The 27,631-nt window shown below is 48.9% G+C and overlaps 1 protein-coding gene across 18 annotated transcripts in view; it reads right to left on the bottom strand.

Annotated features, from left to right (window-relative positions):
• The window catches only part of DTNB (dystrobrevin beta), a 318,597-nt gene that overhangs the window by 96,964 nt on the left and 194,002 nt on the right, over window positions 1–27,631 (bottom strand). For 12 of the 18 annotated variants that reach the window (XR_012902417.1, XR_012902418.1, XR_012902419.1 and 9 more), the window contains 2 exons: window positions 10,190–10,279; window positions 4,382–4,469 (listed from right to left, as the gene is read on the bottom strand). The exons of 2 other annotated variants lie outside the window; for them this stretch is intronic. Coding sequence is in view for 12 of the 16 variants with exons in the window: in XM_075923222.1 (XP_075779337.1) it covers window positions 4,382–4,469; window positions 10,190–10,279 (178 nt within the window). In the remaining 4 variants the exon portion in view is untranslated. Of the gene's footprint in view, window positions 1–4,381; window positions 4,470–4,496; window positions 8,754–10,189; window positions 10,280–27,631 lie in introns of those variants that run through there. 4 more of the 18 variants (XR_012902420.1, XM_075923214.1, XM_075923215.1 and 1 more) reach the window with 2 other exon arrangements.

Genomic DNA, 27,631 nt, shown 5'->3' with positions numbered 1-27,631 from the left:
GATTCCTCAATCTGGGACAGTTGCTCCGTTAAGTTACCTAAAAAGAATGTCCCAAGTGTGGAAATCCCCCCCCCCCCCCACATCCGCTGCCGGGAAGACTGATGCAAAGAATTCTTTTACCTTCTGCTCAACAGCCTTGTTTTGTTGAAGTGTTCCTGCAGCCTCTTGACCGTCCAGTGGCTCCACTAATTGTTTGGTGGACTTCCTGCTTCTGATGCACTTCACATTTCTTTTGCTCTTAGTTTTTGTGACTTTTGCTAGTTGCTCTTCAGTTTTTTGGGCCTGCCTAATCAGACACTTTCCATTGACTTGCCAGCATTTATGTTGCTCAGTAGAATTTGACTTCCAAGATTTTTTACTCTAACTGCTACTTTTAACTTTGTTTGGTCATGGTGGCATTTTGGATCATCTGACCAGTTTCCGAGGGACATACATGCAGTGTGAACTTGTGTTAGGTATTTAAAAAAAAATGTCCATGCAACTTTCAGGCATTTCTCTCGTGTGACCATTCCTTTGGTTTCCATCTGACTAGCCTCTGAAAAAGCCCAGTAGCTCTCGTTTTTTAAGTAAATTCAAAATTCATTCCTTCATTGTCTGGACTCCTTTCATGTTCCTTCTCTCGTGTGTCATTTCTCAAGTAGCCGGTCCCAGACTTTTCAGCCTCTCTTCATACGAGAGGGTTCCATGCTTCTAATCACTTTCAGCGTGCTCTGATCCCCATCCAATTCTTTACTCTTTACGTTGAGAGACAGTGGCCGGTGTGCCTCCAGTGTGGGGTATGAGCGCACGCTCCCCCCCGCCCCCACACGTCACGGCGTCCACATTCACTCCAATTCCCTACTCGGCCTGACAGCTCGTCTCCTCCTCTGCCTGCAGCAGCACACTGAACGGAGGCCTTCGCCGAGCGGTCTCCAGTGACCCCGAGGTCCTTTCCCTGCACCGACACAGTGAGTGTAGAGCTCTGCACGAGGGGTTCAGCTGCACACTGCTTTGCACAGAACAACCACGCTGGGCAGCATTTGCCCTAGTGTGGACTGTTTACCTGGCTTGGTCAGGTCCCTCTGCAGCACCTCACAGTCCTCGACTGACCTGAATAACTTGACAGACTAATAGAAGCGTAGGGAATGTGCGAGGTTATCCAGCCTGGGCGGAGACAGGATAACCCTAAACAAGACCTGTGTTTATAAACATACAGTGATGGGGAGAACACAGCCTCCCTTGGACGCCTATTCCAGAAGAGAACTACTCGTTTCATTGGAGACGTTTTCCTTTTGTCTAATCTAGGTCTCCCTTGGCTTGACTTCTCCTCTTACCGACACGGAGAACAACGGATTTACCGTGCTCTTTGGAGCCGCTCTTAATCTATCTGAAGACTTATCAGGCCTCCTTCAGGCTTCTTTCTTCATGACTAAACATGCCCAGTTTTTTACCCTTTCCTCAGAGGTCAGGTCTTCTACACCTTTTATCATTTTTGTTGCTATCTGCTGGATTCCCTTCAATTTATCCACCTCTTCTAAAAAAGGCAGCCTGAGCGAACTGAGGACGTGTCTACAGTAAGAAATGATTCTGAAATCACTAAATTTGACTTAACTTCCGATTTAACAAAATCGAACTAGAGTGGCCACACATGGGGAAGTCTCAAAATTAGTCCAAGGCAGGCTCCATTAATGGGGACATGCTATCTCGTCTTAGAGCCCCAGGAAGCACTGGGGAGTAATTCGTTCAAATTAGTCTGCAGAATAGTTATTTCAAAATAGTGGCACCGGAGCGTGCACACTACCGCTATTTGAAATTAGCGTTACTTCTGATGAAAAGCAGGAGTACAGATTTTGAATTAAGCTGCCCGTTATTTTGAAATAACAGGCTTGGTAGTTTGGGGACACTGCTTATAAATTCCACCTAACGGGAGGTTATGATGAAATAAAGTCCTAGTGTAGACCAGGGCTGTTTGCGCCTCGGAGGAGCCCCATAGAAGATTTTTTTTTCTTTTTTTGGTCCTTCGTTAGCATAATACTTTGCATTTGCTTTTCTTGAATTGTATCTTCTCGTTTTCAGACTAATTCTCTATTCTGTCAAGGTCCTCTGTGTCTTCTGCAAGTTTTACTATTTCATTATTCCAGGTAATTACATTTATTTAGTAACACCTGACCTAGTAAAGAACCTGCAAGCTCCCGGCTGTTCACCTTTTGATTCAATGAAAACTGACCATTTATTCTTACTCTGTTTCCTATCTCTTCGCTAGTTTTTGATCTATGACAACAACTTACCTCTCATCGCACAGTGACTTAGCTTCTTTAGTAGCCTTTTGTAAGGGACCTTAACAAAGGCCTTTTGAAAGTCAAAATAACCTGTCAACCAGTTCTCTTTTATCCAGCTAAGCCACTTAATACCTGAGCTCCTTCAGAACCCTTGGATAGGTACCGCCTGGACTGGATGACTTCCTGGTTTTTAAATCATCCATTTATTTCAGCACATCGTTTTCTGACATCACCAATCTCTGAGAACCTCACCTTAATTGGAATAGGTCAGGGATAGACATCTCCCCAGTATTCTCTGTGGTGAAAACTGACACACAGAAATTATTAAGCCTCTCAGCAACTTTAAGTTTTACACAGAGATTACTGTGAAATTCCCCAGTTCCCACCAACAGAGAACAGTCACTGAAATACTGTGTCACTACAGCAGTGGTGTGTATTGAATGACTTCAGAACATTCAAATAAAGAGAGATTTGCCTGACAGCCCCATCAAAGGGATAATGGGGAGCTGATGTTTCCATTTCTAGAATTTTAAACATTTCTTTTTATTAAAGCTCTACAAAAGGAAACTGTCTGCTCATAGCCCCGTCAGGAATTCAGATCACTGTACAGTGCATATGGTTGTGAGAAGCATTCACATTGCTAGAGACTGCTCAACCCTCCTTACCCTGTGGCAGAGGAAATTTATACTGTTCACTGGCTTGGAATGGACAGTCGTGCTGCTGAAGATTGTTTGGGGACATTCTTGCAAGGGCGATGGGGTAGTCATACTGTCCGAGATGGGGCTGCAGGGGCATGATGGGCTACTGGCACATCGAATGCAAGAGTCCATCAACCCACTGCCCACTAAGGAGCCCAGAGCTGGTTGGAGCAGGCCTTAGAGTGCATCATTAATGCTGCATTAGCAGGGAACATTTAGATCTACTATTCAGGGTGGACGCTGAGATATAGAGCGAGGTGCCTGTATAAACAGGACATACAACCACTTTTGCATTCTGGTGGCACTTTGAGAGAGCCTGGCTGTAGCTCAGAGCAGATGGTCCCAGCTGAATTCCCGGAGAAGATTCTCAGTACAAATGCTACAGTCCTCCCATGGGAATGCATCAGCTAATGGAGAAAAAGCCAGATATCTACTAGCCTCCGTAGAAGCAGCGAATCTATGAAATCTCACCCAATGTTGAGTTCTGCACATTCTCCAGATGGAAAGGGCATAGCGGCCAGGAGCAAGCAGGCGAGGCTGCAGAAACTACAGTTCCTGGCTGCTCAGCTGAAGGGAGAAGAGAGTCCAGGAGCTGATGGAAATGCTGAGGGAATTCCCAGGGAAGTTTATGCTCATGCAGCAGGGGTTCTCTGGGTTCTCTTATCTGAACACTCACCACCACCCAGGTTTGCCCCATTCCTAAATCCTCAACCAGATTCCTTGAAGTGCTATAATACAGTCAGCAGTGGGCATTGCAGAGTCCTGCCTTGAGTGCAGGGGACTGGATTAGACAATCTCTTGAGGTTCCTTCAGGTCCTACATGTCTATAATTCTGTGTGTGTGTAAAGTATCAGAGGGGCAGCCGTGTTAGTCTGAATCTGCAAAAGCGGCGAGGAGTCCTGTGGCACCTTATACACTAACTCAAGTTAGTCTATAAGGTGCCACAGGACTCCTCGCCACTTTTGTCTGTGTAAAGAAGCTTTTCCTTTATCAATTTCAGTTTTTTGTATTTTTAATTCATTGGATTCCCCCCTTTTCTCATGGACTGTCAGAATGTAAATAGTGACGACTTACGTTCCCTGTAGCAGGAGAGATTTGATATGCCTTTAACATGGTCCCACCTATTTGACCATTCTCTACACTAATGTATTTAATCTCTTCTCGTGTGGCAGGCATGCTTGTAATCACAGCTGCTGCCATCCTGGACGCTGCCCGCCTCTTCTCAGGAAGGGTAGGAAGCTGGTATTCAGGTTACAAACAGTAGGGAAGAAGCGGAGAGGGAGGCAATACTTCACTTTAAGTAGCTGAGCAGAAAAAAGAGTGTGACTCAATTTGGTACGATGTTAAGCTGCTAAGCAAAGCACTTTTTCCTTCGTAAGGAAAGAGCCCGAGAAAACCCAGCTGAGAGTCTGTGGATTTACTTACTGCATTTCCAGCTTCTGCAGCCAGCCTGGCAGCATATCGGGCGATCAGTCTGTGCTCCTCATCCAGTCTGCTGGGGCTGTCCAAGACACTGCCAAGGGAACAGAAAGTCAACCCAGCCCCATCGATACACATAGCTACACTGCACCATCAAAGACAAGGCTGCATTCTTATGTAGAATCACATTAATGTGAAATGAACCCCCCCCCATTAGAAACCATCTAGAAACCATCTCCCAACCTACATCCCCCAGGGATGTGCCCAGCCTAGTTTTAAACATTTTAAACAAAAACGTTTCCAAAACGTGAGGAAAAGATTGTTAAACATCATAATGTTTTCCCAAGGACATCTGAATAGACCACGCTCATTCCCGAAATGAAAGGTGATTCAATGGAACAAGGAAGGTGGAAGGCCCTGCGCTTGTAAGCGCTACATGGCAAACTGAGAAAGGCTTCCAAAAAGAAAAGCTGTGTAAGTCGTGCTGACTCAAGAAGAATTTGCTCTGGAACGGAACAAGACAACGCGACATGCAGAGACACAGCTTTTAGGCCAGCGTGGCGGAAGTAACATGGACAAGGCAGGCGAGGAATCGAGTCTGAGATCTGAACTTGTGCTTCGCTCCCTGGCTGGCAGCGGCTGTAGCTGCCACAGAGACAGCACTTTCAGAGCTTGAACTGCAGGTGCTGAATTGGGCCATAGGACCACAGGTGCAGAGGGGTACGGACGTCACACCACTCTGGAAATACTACTCAGATACACCTGGGTACCCACCCCTGCGATAAACCCTGGTGCCAGCTCTGACCACACGTCTACACAAGCGACACCACCACAGGACCTAACCACATGAGCCACAACACTGGGGCTCACACACCTGCACGTCCTCTAACGTGATCTAGGCCATCAAGTGCCAGCAATGCCCCTCTGCCATGGCTATTGGCCAAACTGGACAGTCTCTGTGCCAGGATAAATGGACACAAGTCAGACACCAGGATGGTAACGCACAGAAACCTGTTGGGGACCAGTTCAACCTCCCTGTTGGGGACCAGTTCAACTGCTCCCGATTTGGCATCTCAGCTGTGTCTCAGTCCTTGGAACGCTTTCTCTCGTGTTAAAATGCTTCCAAAATTGATAATGCCAAGGAGAAAGCCGCGCTTTCCTCAGGAACGCAGTCTTGCCACGGTCAGAGCTCACGAATGCAGAAAGGTTCTGGAGTTCAAACCTGCCTCACACCCTAGCCGCCCACCTAGCAACCAGCGGAGCTGAGGCCTCACTCGCACACCCACAAGACACAAATGACCTTTTGGCGCAATACACAGGCGCTGTATCTAAGGGTGTGGAACAGCAATCCATGAACCGCCAGAGACTGGACTCCTGTGTCCTACAGAAAACCCGCTCTGAAACCAATCCCCCAGTCTTGCTCTTGGCTCTCCCTCCCAGCACCAGAGCAGCAAAGCTCCCAGAGCTCAGCACGTGTGGACGTGAGCGCAGCCGAAGCAGAGAAGAGTGAGCCCTCCCACTACCACACCGGCCTGCACAGGCTGTTTGCAGGAAAAGCAAAGGTGCTTCCAAGTAAGCAGGGATGTAACAGCATCGTTCCCCTGCTTGGAAGGCTGTGGGCCTCTGTGCCCTGCTCAGCGTGCAGCATGGACACACACCCGCCAGAGGTGCCTGGCAGAGCCTGCCTCCCGTGGAGGAGAACGGCACCCGTGGACGGGGGAGAAGGAGTATGTCAGGGAAGAGCTGGGAAGCAACGACTGAGCTTCCCTGGGACCAAGCGCCTGGTGCCAGCAGCACAAGTCCAAGCACGGTCCTGCTCTAACTCATGCTGGGCCCAGGCAGCCCCAAGTCAGGGTGCCGCAGCTGGGGACCCAAAACACCACCCTTCGCTGCCACTCGGACACACCGGAGAGCGCGGGCCACGGTCTCCCCTGGAAGCCGAGCACTTGGGCAGCCCCCCCGGGGAGATTCAGGTGCTGCCCAGCTGATCAGCAAAGCACTCACAGCCGCCCGCAGCGGGCAGCACATTTATTGGTGGTGCACCTCTGCACTTGCCTTGCTGCACTTAACAAAATCTATTCCACACATGGACGGAAAAATTCAGAGGGAACACCGACCCCTGAAGAGTAAGACGCTTGAGGGCATCCCAAACACGAAATAGGCTGCAAAAGGCAGCAATGGAAAAGACCATCAGAATCAATGAGAAATGTTAGGTCCTACCAGAAACCAGCGAGACAGACTGGAGTGTGAGGGCAGCAACACAGATGAGAAACAGAAATACTCCGCCGGGAGAACAGAAAAGCTCCTCTGAGGGAACAGGCAGAGAGCTGGCTCTCTCCTACTTGGGAAATATGTTCTTGGAGCCCCTTCTGGAGCAGTGGTGGGCAACTGCCGCCTGAGGGCTGCAGGGGACCCATTGGGGCTCTCTGTACCACCACGGGGCTCATGTGAACCTGAGACCTTTGGAGCCTCGACAGCTTGAGCTATCAAGCCAGCTGCCTCCCAGCTTGGGCTGCAGAGCTCCCCTGTTCTTCTCTCTTGCTGTGAGTGGTCTAAGTGCCATTGAATAAGAGCGGCCAGACCGGGTCAAACCAAAGGTCCATTTAGCTCAGTGTCCTGTCTGCCGACAGTGGCCAGTGCCAGGTGTACCAGAAGGGAGGAACACAACAGGGAATCCTCATGTGATCCCTCCCGTCACCCACTTCCCAACAAACAGAAGCCAGGGGCACCATTCCTACCCATCCTGGCCAATAGCCATTGATGGACCTAACCTCCAGGAATCTATCTAGCTCTTTTGAACCCTGTTAAAGTTCTAGCCTTCACCACATCCTTTGGCAAGGAGTTCCACAGGTTGAAAGTGTGCTGAGCAACAGGAAAAGCCTCCTTGGAGTGCGTCCCTGCACTGCTGTACCCCCTGCCGGGGGAGGGGGAAGGGGGCAGAGAAGTGGTACCATGCAGGGAGCCTCAGGGATTTCACCCCCCCCACACACAGGAAGCCAGCGCTGGTTGGCACTTCAACCTCATGGGGGGGAGGGGAGCCACCAGAGAGAGGGGGGTTGGCGAGCAGGGGGCACAGCCCCCAGTGATGTTTTTAAAAAAATGATAGAAAGTGGAGTGAAGACAGCTGGTCCAAGTATCTTCCTTTTGTGTCTCCTATGGCTCCTGGTTTGATTCCAAGTTGCACACTTACGGGTGGCGGCCAGTCAGAAAATACAACAAACAAGATTTATACTGTCTTGTCCGGGGCGCCTCTTGGACCCAGTGGACCGCGCGCAGGGGTGGGCAATCATTTTTGATGGGGGGGGGCACTCCAAGACGTTGGAAAGTGGTCAAGGGCCACACTATTCCAGGATATTAATGGAGGTGTGGGGTCTGGAAGGGAGGCTGGGTGCAGAAGGGAGCTTGCGGGAAGGGATTAGGGTGCAGGAGGGAGACTGGAGTCGGGAGGGAGCTGGGCTGAGGCAGGCAGTTGTGACCGAGGGCAGGGGTTTGGGAAGTGACCTAGGGTAGGGGGGATTGGGGGGCCAGATCTGGGAGGGGGTGTGGGTGTAAGAGGGGGCAGAGGGTCTGGGTATGTTGAGTGGGGGGAGGGCAGATCTGGGAGGGGGTGAGGGGTGAGGCAGAACAAGTGGAATCAAATGAAACTGGCATCAAGCCACTTAAAATTGGAAATCAGCTAAAACATTAACAGGGGGAGTCATCATCTACTGGAACAAACTCGCCAAGAGAGTGGTGAATTCTCTGTCTACTGATGGCTTCAAACTACGCCTGGATTGCCTCTCCAGAAGACATGGCGTAGTCAAGTAAAAATCAGTGCACTCCACATGGCTGAAGTTTAATGGTCTGTGCTACAGCGGAGGCCAGACGAGAAACTCTAAAGGCCTCTTTTGGCCTTGAATTCTATAGGTCTATAAAAGACGAGAGGGCATCGTTATGGTTACTCACAGAGCACATATGAGTCCTGACCACCTCCCCCTTCAGCAATGACTGTTCATGGTGCAGCGAAGACCCCCTCCTCCCCGCATTTTATTTCAGGCAGAAGAAGATGAGACCAACAGCCTGGCTAATGGAGGTGGAGGCTTCATTGGGGACATGGAGGAGCACTGCCTCTGCTCAGCTCTTCCAGCCACACCGAGACTAGAAGGTATTTATTTTTAAAAGAACTTGTCCGTGTATTTTGGAAGGAGCAAAATCCTCCCTCTTGGAGCAAGTGTTCCAAGACATTGCGGTGTGGCAGGTCTGAGCGATGGTATGAGCCTCCCAGTGCAGTCAGCGTGACAGCCTCTCACCGCCACCTCTTTTCATCTTCACCGGATAGAACCGCACCGCCCCTTTCATGTGGGGAGCCAGGAATTCCTGGCTGCTGGGTGAACAGGTGCTGCAAGAAAAGAGTGACTCGATTTTCCCGAGCAATGGCTGACTTCTTTCAATGGTTTGGAAAGCTACAGCATGCTCCCCACACATCTGTGGGACACAAATCACTAAATGAAAGAACGGTGGCACATGGCCCTCTCCCAATCACCTGAGCTAGTGGGCACACGAGGATAGGCTGATGAGACGCCTGCAGGCACACTCTCTAGGGCTCTGCTCCCCAGCCCACATCTGCCTCTGGAAATGCATCATTCGGCACTAAAGCGAGGAGGGGAAGACCTACAGGCCAGGGAATCAAAGTGGTATTGAATTAAGTTAAGGGAGGGTGAAGGAATTAGAACATAAGAAAGGCTGTACTGGGTCAGACCAAAGGTCCATGGAACCCAGTGTCCTCTCTGCTGACAGTGGCCAATGCCAGGTGCCCCGGAGGGAATGAACCGAACAGGGAATGATCAAGCGATCTCTCTCCTGCCTCCCATCTGCACCCTCTGACAGACAGAGGCTGGGGACACCGTTCCTTACCCATACTGGCTAATAGCCAGGGCTCGACAAACTATGTAATCTACTCACCATGAGAAGAGCCGGATTCCGGCGATCTGCAGCGTGGCTGGCGAGCGGGACTCGCTGCAGTTCAGCAAGCCCTGCTAATAGCCATTAATGGACTTAACCTCCATGAATGTATCTAGTTCTATTTTAAACCCTGTTATAGTCCTAGCCTTCACAGCCTCCTCAGGCAAGAAGTTCCACAGGTTGACTATGCGCTGTGTGACTAGGCATCAGGACTTTGGGGGAATGTTACAGCCCTCTCTTTATGTAATGAATCTAGATTTACAGCTGTGAAAGGTAAAAGCGCACAGTGAGAAGAGAGAGGCTCTTCCCTCCCAGGGCGAGGAAAGATGAAGGACTAGAGTTCTGAGACCATGACAGGTTCCATACGTCATGTGCAGGTTCAGAATGATTTGAAGGCTTCTATACAGCCGTGTCCCAGCTACATCTGCTGGGGCACGCACAGGCTTGATCAGAACAGTGACTAAGATCTAAACAAATGGTTTAATGTCCACGGACCAGAACGTTGAAACCATGTTCATGTTTGCCTAGAATGGCCACTAAATTGTCTACAGTAAGGAAAGTAGCCGGGTTTTACTACATTTTCAGGAGGAAGTTCACAATTGAAAAAAAGCAAGCAAAAGTTGCATACAGTCCTGAAAAAAGCTCTGAACACACCAAAGAATTTTGGTTTAAATAAAATTCACTCTGGGATAAAGGGTGCGAAAAGCCCTGCTTACCATACGAAGAGCCATGTCAGCGCTTAATAAAAAGCGCAAGTGGTGTGGAGGCCCTTACATAGACCTATGCCATGGGGTGACTTTCACCTCTCCCCCATCCCAAACCCCAGCACAATGGCACCCTCCCCCACCCTAGGAAAGCTCTCCTAACACTAACCGTATACCATTCTGTAGTCGGCTCACATATGTTGCTATCAATGCATGCTCATCAGCTAACCGATTGGCAGTGTCCAGTCTGTATTGCAACCTAGTAATAATGAAGGCAAAGAAAGCAAACAAAACATAAGCAATAAATATAAAGTAAATAATTAATGCGTTAACAAAAACCATAACTAATCAAAATGAACAGAGTTTGATGAACAGTTAAAATACACAAACGTTTTAACAAGAGTCAAATGAAAATGATACACATTACAATAAAAGACGGAACCAGAAGCTGGAAGAACTGGGTGCTCAGAGCTATTCTCCCCAATTACCCTATCAATATGTGGGGTTCCTTCCCACCTGCAGTTAGAATTTTCTTTTCTGGGAGGCGCACACGTATCACAAGGATTTTAAGATAGCAAGTCATTTTAAAACATGCTTTTTTCTTCACAGATTTCCTCGGTGTAATTTTCTTTCATTCTTGTATCAGGTATTCAGAACTGCTCTTTCAGCATGAAAATTCCACTTCCAGTTAATTCCTACTCTAGACATGTCCAGGAAGGCATTGGTTTTGGAGATCCTTTTAAAACATGACACCTATTGCTTTCAGTGGCACCACACTGGATACTCTAAAAACCACAATCCGCATTTCTCAGACACACAAGCTCTTTTGTTCTTGGTAAGGTACAGCTGCTAGCTATAGAAGTCCGCCTGAAGCGTAGCAAGAGCTTATAATGAAGCAAAAGGGAATTACCGCCGCAGACCCCTATGGGCAGCAAGCAGCCTTTCTAATAATGGGTGTGTAACAAGAGAGAGAATTAACAGTAAGCTCTGTACAGAAAGAACGCAGGCACAATCTGCATACGCCTGTCTTTTGTGAAACCTGACTACTGTGAGACACTGAAAAGCTTCACTGTTAGATCCCCATTATAGCAGGCATACAGTTGTAACCATTATGCTGAAGACAGCAAAGCATTTTTCCATTATAACCTGTTTCTTACGCTCTTACTGTTGTGAAAAATTCTGCAAAAATGATTAAACTTTTAAGCCTGGCATGGCCATAGCCCTCACTGAAGACTAGCCCTTTTAGCCTTGGAGGAAAGGAAGGCGTTAGTTAAAAACGTAATGCTGTCAGGAAGCTGTCCTGACCTTACATGGTAGGTTTTTCACTCAAGTGTACGATACATGACTGTGCATTTCAGTTATCTGACAAAACCCGTTGCTAGCACAGAGTTACGCTTGCCCGACGGCATCGTCTGCCTTTCCAGAAGGTGGACTTCGGCGCAGCTCAAGCCGCGGGAAGGGAGGTGACGAAGAGTCAAGGTGCCCGCAGGCAGCCTTTGCGGTGGAGGCGCTGCTGTGGATGGCGAGGGGTGGAGGGTGCTAATTCTGATCAATGAATCTCTGGAGCACCTCTCATGCATCATCTGGGAGCTTGTCTTTGACCCCTGGGACTTTACCCCCCAGGGTTCAATTGCAGCCCCCGCAGAGCTTACTGGTTCCACGTGCAAAGCAGCATGTCGCCCTTGGAATAAAGCCGTCCAGCCTCTTGGCCTCTTTATCCTTTGGCCTAGTGACCCCGTCTCTCCCGCTCACTGGCTGCCAACCTGCTCAGACTCCTGAGAGGGGACAGACTGCCTCTCCTCCACTTTTCTTCAAGTCCAGGCCAGGGAAGTGGAGACCTGCAAAAGAACTCTGGCAGGAAACCAGCATTGCTAGAAAGCGCTATTCTGCCGAGGCTGTGGCCGTTGGCGTGTCTAGCGACCTGCGGAAGCTTTCCTGGACTCCTTGGGGAAGACTCCTCAAGCATCTTAACACCGTCAGGAGGAGGAAGAGGTTCTGCCACGACTGCCTCATCAGGAGGAAGGAGAGGATGCCAACAGCACTGGGAGCCAGTCCAGTTCCTTCTCGTCTCATGGGCGCTCCCAAGAAGGGCACTCAATCTCCTCAGCAACCGACCTGTATTGACCCTAAGGCAGAGGTGCCGAATTTGAGAATTCCCCAGGCCCCACCCTCACTCTGCACCTTCCTCCAACCAGCCCACCACTTCCTTCCCCTGCTCCATCTGCCCCTTCCTCCCCCTCCCCCCATCGCCTCCTGCGTGCTGCTGAACAGCTGAGCACAAGCAGGCAAGAGGCACTGGGGGTAGGGGAAGGAGGTGGCTTGTGATGGATGCTGAGCACCCACTATTTTCCCCGTGGGTGCTCCAGGGCTGGAGTACCCATGAAGCCAGCACTTATGCCCTATGGCGATTGTAGCACTGCCGCAGGAACACTCTCAATTGAAAGGGGAACCCAGAAAGGCTACTGGTACAGCCCTGGCCCCCAAAAGCATGCCCCCAGGGTCCCTTCATACGTTCACTGGTGATACAAGGCCAATACCAGGTGGCATTTTCCTGATGGTGAGACTGGCTAGGCTGGGAGGCGTAGAATTTGAAAAAGAATCTTCTTCTTGCAGCAACGGTGGGACTGGTGCTAGCCTGCGAGGCGCTCCCAATGCTGCTGTCGTGGGCTCTGGGGCCAATGAACTCCCCGTAGGGGTGTGCACGGGGGCGTGCCTGCTCTTCGCACACCTGCCAAGTTCTGAAATGAGCTTGATCTCTTTGCTACCTCCAATGATGCTGGTGTCAGTGCTATGACATGGCGCCTCTTCTTTGGTACCAGCAACACGAATCTGTCTCTCGGTAACGGTAATGCCAGTGGTCCATGACTAACATGGAGATGCTTGGTACTGGGCTGAGGTAGATGGTTCAGACACTGAATTTAGCAGAGAGGTTTCAACCTGGCTTTTGGTGTGGGGCGAAAAGCCCTTCCAAATCCTACATTTTTACTCACAGGAACCTCCCCACAAGCTGTCAAGGCAGCTAAGATGAGGGTCAGTGGCATCGCCTTGCCACAAGAGTAACAGGACTTGAACCCCGGCCAAACGACACTAACTAAACACAACTACCCTGGGCGCTGCCTACACACTTGAATAAAGACTTGTAGGATCAAGAAAAGGGAGGGTGCCGGGAAGGAAGTGAGGCGGATCAGGGTGGCCCTTTGTGCCTGAATGCTGCGCACGAGGCACTGGAATTGCTTGTGCCACCTTGAGAGTACCACTAAGGGGAAACTCTCCAACAACTGCACTGGAGTGCACACCCGCCTATAACAAAATGCACCTGTGCAATCACTGGGAGAGGTTTGATGGTCTCCACATTCTGCAAGGGCCTGAGATACCACCTGGCAATTGAGTTTGAAGGTGATAGATGAGATCTGGAAATGTAAAGCAATTAGCTTAGGAACGAAGCTGAGCATTTAGCAGCATGTTGTACGGATGAGAGACATGGGTGATAACAAAAAATTCAAAGAGAAGGATACTGGCATTTGAGAGGAGTCGTTATGGAAAGATCCTGAGAATAGGATGGATGCAGAAGGTCACCAATGAGGAATTATATAGGAAGATATAGTCGAAAGAGAACCTACTGCAGAAGGTTATACAATGGAAGTTACAGCTATTTGGGCCTATCTGCAGAATGAACGAGGAGTGAAAAGTGAAAACCCTGGTATTCGGCATAATGGATGGTCCGAATAGGGGAGGCAGACACTACAGAGAATGGGTAGATGATCCAGTAGATTTGTGTGGAGCTAGTCTACAGAAACTAAGCCACTCAGCACTGGACAGGGAAAGACGGAAGGAAATAGTGAGGGAGGAATCGGCAGCTGCTTTTGTAGAAAAGTTTGCCAGCTATCTACACTGGCCGCTTGAATTTCCACAAGAACAATGACAATCTCATGTAAGAAATCAGTGCTTCTTGCGGATATACTATGCTGCTCCCGTTCGGGCAAAAGTCCTTTTGCGCAAAAGGGCCAGTGTAGACAGCTCAGATTTGTTTTTTGAAAAAAAGCCCCTATCGCAAAAATGGCGATAGGGGCTTTTTTGCGCAAAAGCGTGTCTAGATTGGCCACAGATGCTTTTGCGGAAAAGCGTCCGTGCCAATCTAGATGCTCTTTTCCGCAAATGCTTTTAACGGAAAACTTTTCCGTTAAAAGCATTTGTGGAAAATCATGCCAGTCTAGACGCAGCCACAGAGTTTAGAGCCCTTGGTAGAATAGTCCTTCAAACAGACAGTAGCAGAGCTGGTCCTCCCTACAATCCTGTATGAAATGAATCATCGGTAACAGCACAGGGTAATCCTGACAGGCCAGCGGGCTCTGAGAGGTTGGAAGGGCCCGTTCATCTCAATGTAAGATTCTCAGATGAATGAGAATGCCTTATGGAGCTGAATGGAGCCAGAAGGAATAGCTCTGAGACACGTGAACTGCTCCATTCATCTCTATGGGTTCTCCCTTGACAGTACCAGGGCCTGAGAGATTGATGCACATCATGCATGACCAGAGTCCGCAGTGTGCCCTTGGTGCTTGCCCTCAGCAGCCCTGTTCTCAGCTCCTCGGCCAGAGAGGCAGGGCTTGCCCAGACGCCAGCTTGCATGGTCAGCCAGGGAGTGGGGTTAGGCCCGTGCTGACAGTGTCACACAGGTGAGCAGCAGAGGGCTGAGGTGGCAGCTACAAGCCTTACCTCCCTGCCTACACCCAGGAATGAGCTGTCTGTGACAATGGCCCTGCCTCTGTAAAAGGGTGGGAAAATGTAGAGTATTGTCCCTTGTTTACTGCACCACGACCCTTCCTATCGCTTCTCTCTCCATTAACGCTGACCCTGCCCGGGGCAAGCTCACTATGCCCGGTGTTTTCACCAGCATGTGTGCTTGTCACACACTAGTGAGAAAGTGCTTGGTATGTCAGCAGAGCGGTCTTTTCCTGTAGGCTGTGTCTAGACTGGCAAGTTTTTCTACAAAAGCAGCCGCTTTTGCGGAAAAACTTGCCAGCTGTCTACACTGGCTGCTTTGAATTTGCGCAAGAACACTGACGCTCTAATGTAAGATTATCAGTGTTCTTGCGCAAATACAATGACTCTCCTGTTCAGGAAAAAGCCCTCTTGCGCAAAAGCATTTGCACAAGAGGGCCAGTGTAGACAGCTGAGAACCGTTTTGTGCAAAAAAGCCCCGATGGCGAAAATGGCAATTGGCGCTTTCTTGCGCAAAACCGTGTCTAGATTGGCCACGGACGCTTTTCTGCAAAAAGTGCTCTTGTGCAAAAGCGTCCGTGCCAATCTAGGTGCTCTTTTCCACAAATGCTTTTAACGGAAAAACTTTTCCGTTAAAAGCATTTGCAGAAAATCATGCCAGTCTAGGCACAGCCGTACTGTGTCAATGCTGTATGTGTACTTAACAACCAAGCTTCTGCAGATGTGGCCTACAAAGACATACTGGTAGAGTGCTTTTGCCATTATGAAAGTGCTTGAGATGGAGCTAAGAAAACTGTTCTGCGAGGCGCTGCAATAGTCAGATACAGAGAAGAGGGAAGGCAGGCAGTGGAGGGAAATCGACAGGCAGGATGGAGAAGAAAAGAAAATGAGGCCTTTGTTAGGGACACTACAGAGAGAATGATAAAAGTTATGGGGTGGCAGATCAACATGCTGCAGTCCCTCCCCTTTAGCACATTCAGAACTATTTGTCCTCCCCAAACTGCACATATGCCTTTCCGCTCTCGGGGACTTCTCACTTTCTTGTTCATTCCACCTCTATGGACACCTTTTCAGATGATAGCTGGTCTCACACACAGCTCTAAAAGTCAGCCCTCCCCAGTAGTTCTTCTCTTCACAAGCATTTGTATGTGTTTGTGGCATTGAAGTTTGTGTGTCCAATCAAAGCAAAGTTTTTTGAATGATAAACGCTCTGTATTTGTTTCTATGAAAATTGTACTAGCAGATGGCAGCAGCAACTAAACAAGCAGTGTACTCATATGCTTACATTGAATCCTAAGCCATACAAATCTCAGCTGATTCCTTGAAAAACTTGACTTCATTAAGCATTGCACTCCCAAGCATAAACACTTTGGCTGTGTCTAAACTGGCAAGTTTTTCCGCAAAAGCAGCTGTCTACACTGGCCGTTTGAATTTCCGCAAGAACACTGATGATCTCATGTAAGAAATCAGTGCTTCTTGTGGAAATACTATGCTGCTCCCGTTTGGGCAAAAGTCCTTTTGCACAAAAAAGGGCCAGTGTAGACAGCTCAGATTTGTTTTGCGCAAAATAGCCACGATCGCGAAAACGGCAATCGGGGCTTTTTTGCGCAAAAGCGCGTCTAGATGGGCACGGACACTTTTCTGCAAAAAGTGCTTTTGCAGAAAAGCGTCCGTGCCAATCTAGACGCTCTTTTCCGCAAATGCTTTTAACGGAAAACATTTTCGTTAAAAGCATTTGCGGAAAATCATGCCAGTCTAGACGTAGCCATATATTACTAGTTCTCATCTTCCAAATGCTGCCTCAAAGCCTCCAGGATTTGAATCACCCGTGTGATGCGCCTCTACCAGCAGTGGATCTGGTTGCTCAAAAGCAGTAGCCAGGAGTGCTGCCTCAGCAGTGCACCCCGAGCAAACATTTCACCTTTTGTTCACAAACACTGCCATAGCCGCAAGTTGTACCATGGCAACGTAATCCTCCCTGGGGGCTAACCTGCCATAAGGGCAGCGCCAGTGCACTTTTAATCTGCCAAACGCACATTCCCACCATTCTGCACCTACTCAGCCTATAGCTGAATGGCTTCTTACTGCTGTTCAGGTTTCCCATGGAAGGCAGCAAGGGATACACCATGTCTTCCAGGACCCCTATGGGCATTTAACACCCCTATGGTAACCTTCTTGCCAGAAAGCAAGCCTGCTGTAGAGGCCAGTGTCCCTAAAGATAGATGTGCCATACACCTTTTCATCTCACCCCACATGTACGCCTGGAGTACCGCATCACAGGGCAGACTCACCACCAAGTGTGCCTCCTGCTGGTCACTTGGAGAACTAGCATTTTGGTGCTGGAGCGCCCCCTTCTGGCTCACCCGCTGTTACAGGCTATTCTCCACCACTCTATGTTAGGGCCCACGTTTCTCCCAGACCATGGGATTCACCTACCCAGGTTACTGCCCCCACACTCTGGAGTCCTCCCCCTCTGGGGACCCCCAATCTCCCTATGCCCACCTTGCCTCAGTGACCCACTGCCAGTCTTCACCTAGCCCCTGCCTCGGGGCAACCTGCCGTCTGAAAGGGCCACTCCTCACGGGCAGGGGTGGGGACCTGCTGCTTTTGCCCATCCTGGCTGCCTCCCTGCAGCTCTAGTACCCTGAGGCCTTGCTTCAGACCCTGCAGCCTGGGAGCTCGCCTGGCCAGAGCTCCCCAGCCCTGCCTGCCGCTCCCCAGCCCTGCTCTAAATCAGGAAGCCTCCAGCTTCCCTGGCAGCCAGGTCCCTCCTCCCCAGCCAGAGCTAGAGTCTCTCTTTCTCCCTTATTTATACAGCTCACAGCTGGGCCCTAATTAGCAGCATCTGCAGCAGCTGCCTGCTGCATGGATCCAGCCCTCACCCAGGGCTGGGTTTTAACCCCTTAAAGGGCCAGTCGCAGGGTAGGCACCCCATCACAGCCCCCCATTACAGAAAGGATGTGGACAAATTGTAGAGAGTCCAGCAGAGGGCAACAAAAATGATTCGGGGGCTGGAGCACATGACCTATAAGGAGAGGCTGAGGGATTTGGGTCTGTTTAGTCTGCAGAAGAGAAGAGTGAGGGGGGATTTCATAGCAGCCTGCAGGCAGGGTGCAAAGAGAATGAAGCCAGGCTATCCCCAGTGGTGGCAGATGACAGTGGGTGATGGGGTGGTGTCTAGGTTGGATATTAGGAAAAACTCTTTCCCTAGAGGGTGGGGAAGCATTGGGATGGGTTCCCTGGGGAGGGGGTGGAATCTCCATCCCTAGAGAGCTGTGTCTAGATTGGCAAGTTTTTCCACAAAATCATCTGATTTTGCGGAAAAACTTGCCAGCTGTCTACACTGACTGCTTGAATTTCCGGAAAAGCACTGATGATCTCATGTAAGATTGTCAGTGCTTTTCCAGAAATACTATGCTGCTCCTGTTCGGGCAAAAGTCTTTTTCCGAAAGACTTCTGCGCAAAAGGGCCAGTGTAGACAGTACAGGACTGTTTTCCACACAAAAACCCGATCGCGAAAATGGCAATCGGGGCTTTCTTGCAGAAAACCGCCCACGGATGCTTTTCCGCAAAAAGTGCTTTTTTTCCATTAAAAGCATTTCCGGAAAATCATGCCAGTGTAGACGTAGCCAAGGTGTTTAAGTCTCTGCTTGACAAAGCCCTGGCTGGGCTGATTGAGTTGGGTTGGTCCTGCCTTGGGCAGGGGCTGGACTCGATGACTCCTGAGGGCTCTTCCAACCAACCCTACACTTCTATGATTCTATGTAAGTGAATGGCCTGGGGTGCTTCTCAAGTACCTGTGACACCATGGAGAATTTCCCCTCCCTCCTGATGTACTCTGTGCCTGGGAGGTCTGGTCCAGGATTGGAATATTCCATCTACCACCCGTATGCAGTTAGGGAACCTATTTCTGCAAAGCCATCCGCTATCTCTCGCACGTTGCCACGAGTCATGGTCCTTTGCAGCAGAATGCAATGAATGGCCCTGCACGCTTGCGTAATGCAGCTCCAGTGGTTGACTTCTGGCTCTGAACTGATCCACAACTGACCAGTAGCAGTCTGGAGTTGCAGCTTCCGCACTGCGATCGCTATGCACTTCTGCTTCAAGAAGGCAGCTGTCATTTGGGTTACTTGCACCACAGGGCTGTGGGGAGCTCTGCACAGTTCCAGGAAGCCGTCTTTCCTCAGCCAAAAGTCCTGCAGTCACTGCTCATCACCCCTCACCTGCATAACGGTGTGATCCCACCACTCAGTGCTAGTTTCCCGAGCTCAAAAGTCATGGTCCACTGTGTTTGGCTATTTTGGAGCCACCCAGAGCAATCACACATCAGGTGGCTGTGAACCCTGCTGAGTTAGGAATTTCACAATTGACTGGACTGCCCTTCACAATGTTCTCCTCCCAGGTAACAGTGCACAATGTGGCAGGGTGGGATTCATTGTCAGAGAGAGATGGCGAGGGACAAGGGTTGTTGAAAAATCCTGCCAACTGAAGATGGATGTGTGATGAGTTATATCACCGGGGTCCCGGTGATCAGTCTGACTTTGTAAGAAAGTTTTACATAGAGAAAGCTTGAGTTCACCTGCTTTATCAATTGAAGAGACTTATCCACAGTGGTTCCCCCACCCTGCCCCATCCAAGGTAACAATTACTTATACTGGGCTTGATAATAGACAAAATAGTTTTTATTACATATAAAAAGCATAGGTTTTAAGTGATTGCAAGTGAAAACAGACAGAGCAAAGTAAAAGTTACTAAACCAAAATAAAAAACCCTCACCAATTAAGCCTGTTACACTAAGAAAAATTATTTCAAAGTCTGCTCCTCAACCCTTGTCCTTGGTGCACGTAAAATCTTTCAAGACAGAGCTGTTCTCTCTCACCTGGGTCTCCAGCTTTTTAGAGATCTTTAGAATTCTTTGTTTTCTGGTTTCTTCATGTCTATTCTTAAAGTGGGGAGGCAATTTGAAAAGCCAGCTGAAGACAAAGCCTGATTGCTTTCCATTCCTTAAACAGACTTTTCCCAGGACAGAAACCCTTTGTTTACTCTCCCCACCCCCGCAGAAAAACACCAGATTCAAGATGGGTTCCAGTACCAGGTCCCATGATTACATGTCTTTCTAAGACCACCCACAGTGTGGGCTTATAGCAAAACCAAAACCATTTACAGATCCTTACTTTGAGTATCAGGCCATTAAGTTTCCCCAAGGATCAGAAATGGCCCTCATTAGCACATTTAGAATTATAAAACAGATCCACTCATAATGCATGCACGAGCCCTCCCCGACCAGTTCCTTCTCTACCTCGGAGAGAGACCCCTTTGAAGAGGCACAAAACTCGAAGTAGAGGGGAGGAAGGCAGGGTAGTGGAGCACCCACGGGGACACTCATCTTGAAGAACAGAGTGGTCAGTAGGAGGAGAGTTCTGAGGGGAGAAAACTACTTCCACATTGTTGTTGTCCTCCTCACTCAAAAACTGCTCCAGCAAGAGCGTTCGGTGCGTTGCTGGGGTGCCCAGGAAATGGTCAGTACCAAGTAATGGTGAATTAAACAAAGCGGAGATGAGTAGGTCTCTGTGCTACATGTACTGTGGTGTCGGCATTGATGGTGCCATGGCTGGCTACATGGAAGCCACTTATGGTGCTGTGTGTAGTCTCGATACCAATTGTGCTGGTGACGTCGGTAGTGCCAGTGCGGTACCGCCAAGCATCATGGGTGTGGTAAGTGCCGACAGAGGTGCCTGTGGCACAACTGTGCCATCCCCTGTGCCTGGCGGGGCTGTTCGATGTGAGGCAGGCAACTTAAAGCCTATGGTCGTGGCATGGGGTTTTGAGCACCAGGCTGACTGCAGTGCCGACAATGCCACAGACAGCCAGTGCATCATAAGTGCTGTATCGGCACTGAGACGGACGGTGAGTGCTCTTTCAGTGCCAGAGGATTCTGTGGAACTTGAGAAGCTCACTTCTTTGCAAGCTTTTTATCTCTATGTGACTGGGAAGCCTCAGAATCTTGCCCTGGGTCGGAGGCAGGGCGTAATAATTTTCCAAGCAGTATTCATTTGAGACGTACTTCTCTGTCTGGTGAGCTCTTGGTTGTAGTTTTGAGCATTGGGGGCACTTTTGAGAAATGTGGGCTTCCCCGAGGCAGCAGACACATTGGGAGTGTCCACTAGAAACTGGAATAGTGTTGCTGCATGAGGCGCAATGTTTAAATCCTGGACAGCCAGGTGTTCTGCTAACTAATTAACTAATGAAAAAACGGGGAAGAAAGCGGTGTGGTTTTTTTTTAATGGAGGAAGAAATGACGTTTAACTAACTGACTAGCTAAGAAACAAGGAAAGAGCTTTACTTGTCGAACTATAAAGACTGAGGAATCAGGTTGTCAGGAACACTGCAGAGCACCGTCCCTGGCTGGGGATGATAGAGAGGGAACTGGGCCAGGATGGGGGGGGGAGGGGAAATCACGCATGCGTGACACCAGCATAATGAGTACGTGCAGCCCCAGATACACTGCTCTGAAGATGCCAATCGACAGTGCAGGGGCGCACTGACACCTAATGCAGAGCACCCAGGTGGACATGTCTCGAAGGAGCAGCTGCATTTTCTTCCTTTGCTGTTCTTTGCTCTCCCGTCTTGTGGGTGTTCATCTTGTTTTGTCTGCTAGGAAATGGAACAGGACTAACAGCAGCTTCAGCCCATCTCAATGAACCTTTTCTCTTTTCTCCAAAAGAACAGTCATTGCCATCTTTTATACCACCTAAAGAGGGCCAGACAAGCAGGCTTTTCCTTCTAAAAACTTTCCATGGCTAAAGAGAACATGGGATGTTGTCAAAATAAAAGGCTTTCTTAATATTTTATATTTCAAATGCTTTAAATGTCTCTCCCCTCTTTCTATAAGGTTCAACATTTGCAAGTGTGTTTGCCATGGTACTAAGCAGGCTGAGCGCTCTGTACACCAAATCCTGAACCTTCTTTAAACTTGCTTCATGTTGGACAATTTCAGGGTCCTGCTAACACTTTGGACTCTCTGGGCCCTTTACTCAATCTAAATTGATACAACAGACCTGAGGGCGGGAGACTACCAGGAAACTAGGCAAAGGGGAACCCGAAAAGGATCTGAAGCGGGGATGAGATATTTGAATGTGATGAGAAAGGCAATGGGGAATCAATGAAGCATCTTAGAGTGTAGGAGGGAGGCCCGACAGGAGCAATGAGTGAGAAACATACTTCCATGGCATCATGCTAAACAGATGTGAGGGATGTCGCCTGAGAAGTAGAGAAGCCACTAAAGAAGATTGCAGCAGCTGAGGTGAGAGCTGTCTGAATATAAACCACCACGTTGGGAACAGCGGTACAGTTGGGAGATGATAGCAAAACAACTCACAACAGCATTGAGTAATAATCTGCTCTAACGTCCTCTGCTCTCCTAGAAGCCCCAGAGAACTGTAGCAACAAGGATGCAAAGCAGAGTCAGTCCAGCTCCTAAGCCTTCCCCTGCTTTTCTCTCTGCCCAGAGCACCCGGGGGACACCAGGTCTCTGTGGATGTGACCTTTAGCAGGTAACCCCACTAACTGCCAGCATCAAGCAGCGGAGATCTGAGTTTAAAACTCCATAGGAGTCCTGAGGAAGCCGAAGGCACCAGCACTGGCGAGAGAGAGAGAGAGAGAGAGAGAGAGAGACAGAGAGAGTGTGTGTGTGTGTGTGTGTGTGTGTGTGTGCGCGTGCGCGCTCATCTCAATTTTAGCCATGGTGGCTGGACTTCCAGACCTACTTGTGGACAAATACAGATGTGAGAAAAAAGCATTTTTAAAAGGCTGCTTAGCAGACATTTGTAGCACTGAATTTATATCACTGATTTTTCCTTATGCTCGTGTCTTCCAGAGCTTTCCTCTCACCATTTTCCACACTCTTCCCTCTTACCCTTCTTGTTCCACCTGCCTTATATCCCTTTGCACAGTGTCATAATCCCCTAAAATAATAAACCACCTCCACATTGACAATAAACCTTCCTGGGTATTTGTTCTCCAAGGATACGTCTACACTTGCTCCCTATCTCGAGATAGGGATGCAAATGTAGTGTACCAAAATTGCTAATGAAGCGCGGGATTTAAATATCCTGAGCTGAATGAGCATTATCACGTCCGGGAGCCATTTTGAAATTGCATTATTGAGAAATAAAACGCCCCTGTGTAGCAGTGTTATTTCGAGAGAAAACCCTTCTCTCAAAATAACTGTTACTCCTCATTTACTCTCTAGAAATAACGCTGCTACATGGGGCGTTTTATTTCACAATAACGCAATTTCAAAATGGCACCTGGACGCAATTATGCTAATTAAGCACGGGATATTTAAATCACGAGCTTCATTAGCAATTTCGGTACACTACATTTGCATCCCTATCTTGAGATAGGGAGCAAGTGTAGACGTACCCCAAAAGGTTTAAAAGGTTGCAACATTTTGTTGTCAAAAGTAACAATTTAGTGTTGAACCTTATTTGCTTCTGTACATGAATTATGCTTTCAAAGACCTCCATGTGCTTACAGGTGAGTGCTAACAGGGAGTTTTGAGAGGGAGTTCTCCAGGTAAAGGAGAAGCAGATACAGGACTCTTGAGGGAAGTGTGTTGTAATTGGGGCTTTCTTACTTTGTGCTGAGCTTGTGTTTGTTGTTGTGTGGTGGTGTTTTTTTTTTCTTCTGTTTTTGAGTGAGGCTTTAGAGAGGGAGTTCTCCAGGTAGAGGAGAAGCAGATACAGGACTCTTGAGGGAAGTGTGTGTTGTGTTTGGGGCTTTCTTGCTGTGTGCTGAGCTTGTGTTTGTGAGTGAGGGTTGGTGTGTGTTCTTTTCGTTTATTTATTTATTTATTTTCCCCTGTGTTTGAGAGTGAGGCTTCCCCCCACCCCACTTCCCCTTTGCCCTCCCCCTCCCCTTGATGGAGTTTGTGCTGTGATTGGCTATGACTGGTAGGTGCTGTGATTGGCAGGTGGAAACTGTTGGCTTCTAATTAAAGTTTGAATTCTAGAAGTCTCTGCTGATTGGCTGAGCCTTGGTAGGGGGAGGGACTTTCAGGCACTCCATGGCTTTATAAGGCAGTGGGCAAGCAACCTAGGAGCTTGCGAACAGATGAGTGCTAACAGGGAGTTTTGAGAGGGAATTGGGAAGGGCGCGAGGTTCTCTTGCCTTTCTTTTAAAATTCCTTTTCCAGGACAGCAGCGATGGATGGTGATGGGTCTACTGTTGTTACCTGCACAGCGTGTGCCAAGTTTGTCTTCCTCCATGAAGAAAGCACAGATTTCATCTGCACGAAGTGCAAGCTGGTCGACATTTTGGAAGAAAAAATTAGAGGACTGGAGGCCCAAGTGTCGACCCTACGCTCGATCAGAGAGGATGAAGACTTCCTCGATAGAAGGCAGTGTTTAATCCTTCAAGCACGGTAGGAAGAGGAGCCAGAGAGGGCAGTACGTGACCAAGAAGAGAACCGGCAGCATGTAACTTCTAGAAGAAGAAACAGGTCAACATGGGAATCCCCCAATGCTATAGAGGTAAGTAATCGCTTTCAAGATCTCTCCACAGGCTCTGCAGTGCTGAACGCTTTGGAAGGGACCTCGCAAGGAAGAAACCAGAAGGGAACACCATCTACTGGAAGGCATGGGGTGCATAGCCCTAAGGATGTGGGTTCCACGGCCACCACCCACAAAAGAAAATGACGGGTGGTGGTGGTTGGGGACTCCCTCCTAAGAGGGACTGAGCCAACCCTCTGCCGTCCGGACCTGGAATCTCGAGAGGTATGCTGCTTACCAGGAGCTCGCATTCAGGATGTCACTGAGAGGCTTACCAAGCTGATCAAACCTTCGGATCGCTACCCCTTCCTGCTTCTCCACGTGGGAACTAGTGATATGGCCAAGAATGACCTTCAACGGGTTACTGCGGATTCTGTAGCGCTGGGAAGAAGGATCCAAGTATTCAGAGCGCAAGTGGTGTTCTCATCCATCCTCCCTGTTGAAGGGAAAGGACTGAGCAGGGATTGTCGAATTGAGGACGTAAATGCGTGGTTGCGCAGGTGGTGTCGCAGAGAGGGCTTTGGTTTCTTCGACCATGGGACTCTGTTCCGGGCACAAGGATTGTTACGAAGAGATGGGATCCACCTAACCAAGAGAGGAAGGAGCATCTTCACGGGTAGGCTTGCAAACCTAGTGAGGAGGACTTTAAACTAGGTTCGTAGGGGGACGATGACCAAAACCCCGAGGGGAGTGTCAAAGTTGGATACCAGGAAGAAATGTAGAGAGGAAGGAGCAAGAAAGGAGGACCCCTGTTTCGAATGGAGAAGATAGGGCGATCAACTGGTTACCTGAAGTGTTTGTACACTAATGCGAGAAGCCTGGTCAACAAACAGGAAGAACTGGAGGCCCTGGCCCAGTCCAAGAAATATGATTTAATTGGGATAACAGAGACTTGGTGGGATGACTCGCATGACTGGAACGCTGTCATGGAAGGGTATAGACTGATCAGGAAGAACAGGCAGGGGAGAAAAGGAGAAGGAGTTGCACTATATGTAAGAGAGCACTATGATTGCTCTGAACTCCAGTATAAAGAGGGAGAAAAACCTTCTGCTCACAAACAGGAAGGAACTAATAGGGGAAGTGGAGGTTGGTGACAACCTGGGAAGCAGTGATCGTGAGATGGTAGATTTCAGGATCCTGACCAAGGGAAGAAAAGAGAGTAGTAAAATACACACCTTGGTCTTCAAAAAAGCAGATTTTGAATACCTCAGAGATCTGATGGGTAGAATCCCGTGGGATGTTAACATGAAGGGAAAAGGAGTCCAGGACAGCTGGCAGTATTTTAAAGAATCCTTATTGAAGGCACAGAAAGAAACCATCCCGACGCATAGAGAAGCAAACATGGTAGGAGACCGGATTGGCTTACAGGGGAAATCCTTGGTGAACTTAAGCACAAAAAGGAAGCTTACAAAAAGTGTAAACTTGGACAAATGACCAGGGAGGAGTTTAAATGTATAGTTCGAGAATGCCGGGGGGTTATCAGGAAAGTGCAAATGGAACTGCGACTGGCTAAGGATGTGAAGGATAACAAGAAAGGTTTCTACAGGCATGTTAACAAGAAGAAGGTGATCAGAGAGGGTGTGCGGTCCCTACTGGATGAAGGAGGTAACCTAGCGACAGATGTGGGGAAAGCTGAAGTACTCAATGATTTCTTTGCCTCTGTATTCACGGACAAGGTCGGCTCCTGGACTTCTGCGCTAAGTGACACAAGATGGGATGAGGATGGACAGCCCTTGGTGGGTAAAGAACAGGTTAGGAACTATTTAGAAAAGCTAAACATACACAAATCCATGGGTCCGGACTTAATGCATCCGAGGGTACTGAGGGAGTTGGCAAATGTCCTTGAGGAGCCTTTGGCCATTATCTTTGAAAAGTCATGGAGATTGGGAGAAATCCTGGATGATTGGAGAAAGGCAAATGTAGGGCCCATCTTCAAAAAAGGGAGAAGGACGATCCAGAGAACTATGGGCCGGTCAGTCTTACCTCGGTTCCTGGAAATATCATAGAAGGGATCCTTAAGGAATCCATTTTGAGGCACTTGGATGAGAGGAAAGTGATTAGGAATAGTCAGTATGGGTTAACAAAGGGCAAGTCGTGCCTGACCAATCTGATTACCTTCTATGATGAGGTAACTGGCTCAGTGGACATGGGGAAGTCAGTGGATGTGATATACCTTGACTTTAGCAAGGCTTTTAATATGGTCTCCCACAAAAATTCTCGCCAGCAAGTTAAGGGAATGTGGATTGGATAAATGGACAGTAAGATGGATAGAAAGATGGCTAGAAGGCCGGGCCCAGTGGGTAGTGATCAACGGCTCGATGTCAGGATGGCAGTCGGTTTCTAGTCGAGTGCCCCAAGGTTCGGTTCTAGGACCGGTTTTGTTCAATATCTCTATTAATGACCTGGATGAGGGGATGGACTGCACCCTCAGCAAGTTTGCGGATGACACTAAGCTGGGTGGAGAGGTAGATACGCTTAAGGACAGAGATAGGGTCCAGAGTGACTTAGACAAATTGGAGGATTGGGCCACAAGAAATCTGATGAGGTTCAACAAGGACAAGTGTAGAGTCCTGCACTTGGGACGGAAGAATCCCAAGCATAGTTACACGCTGGGGACCAACCAGTTCAGTAGTAGTTCTGCAGAAAAGGACCTGGGGGTTAGTGGATGAGAAGCTGGATATGAGTCAACAGTGTGCCCTTGTAGCCAAGAAGGCTAATGGCATGTTAGGTTGTATTAAGAGGAGCATTGCCAGCAGATCCAGAGATGTCATTATTCCCCTTTATTCGGCTTTGGTGAGGCCACATCTGGAGTATTGTTTCCAGTTCTGGGCCCCCCACTACAAAAAGGATGTGGACGCATTGGAGAGGGTCCAGCGGAGGGCAACGAAAATGATTAGGGGGCTGGAACATATGACTTATGAGGAGAGGCTGAGGGACTTGGGTCTGTTAAGTCTGCAGAAGCGAAGAGTGAGGGGGGATTTGATAGCAGCCTTCAACTTCCTGAAGGGAGGCTCCAAAGAGGATGGAGAGAGGCTGTTCTCAGTAGTGATGGATGGCAGAACAAGGAGCAATGGGTTCAAGTTACAGTGGGGGAGGTCTAGGTTGGATATTAGGAAAAACAATTTCACAAGGAGGGTGGTGAAGCACTGGAATGGGTTCCCTAGGGAAGTAGTGGAGTCTCCTTCCCTAGAGGTGTTTAAGTCTCGGCTTGACAAAGCCCTGGCTGGGTTGATTTAGTTGGAATTGGTCCTGCCTAGAGCAGGGGGCTGGACTTGATCTTCTGAGGTCTCTTCCAGTTCTATGATTATCCCCACTCTACCCATCATCTTTCACTTGCTATT

Source organism: Pelodiscus sinensis, chromosome 3 (assembly GCF_049634645.1).
Source record: "Pelodiscus sinensis isolate JC-2024 chromosome 3, ASM4963464v1, whole genome shotgun sequence".
Lineage (NCBI taxonomy): Eukaryota > Metazoa > Chordata > Testudines > Trionychidae > Pelodiscus > Pelodiscus sinensis.
This window is presented reverse-complemented; position numbering and strand designations above follow the sequence as displayed.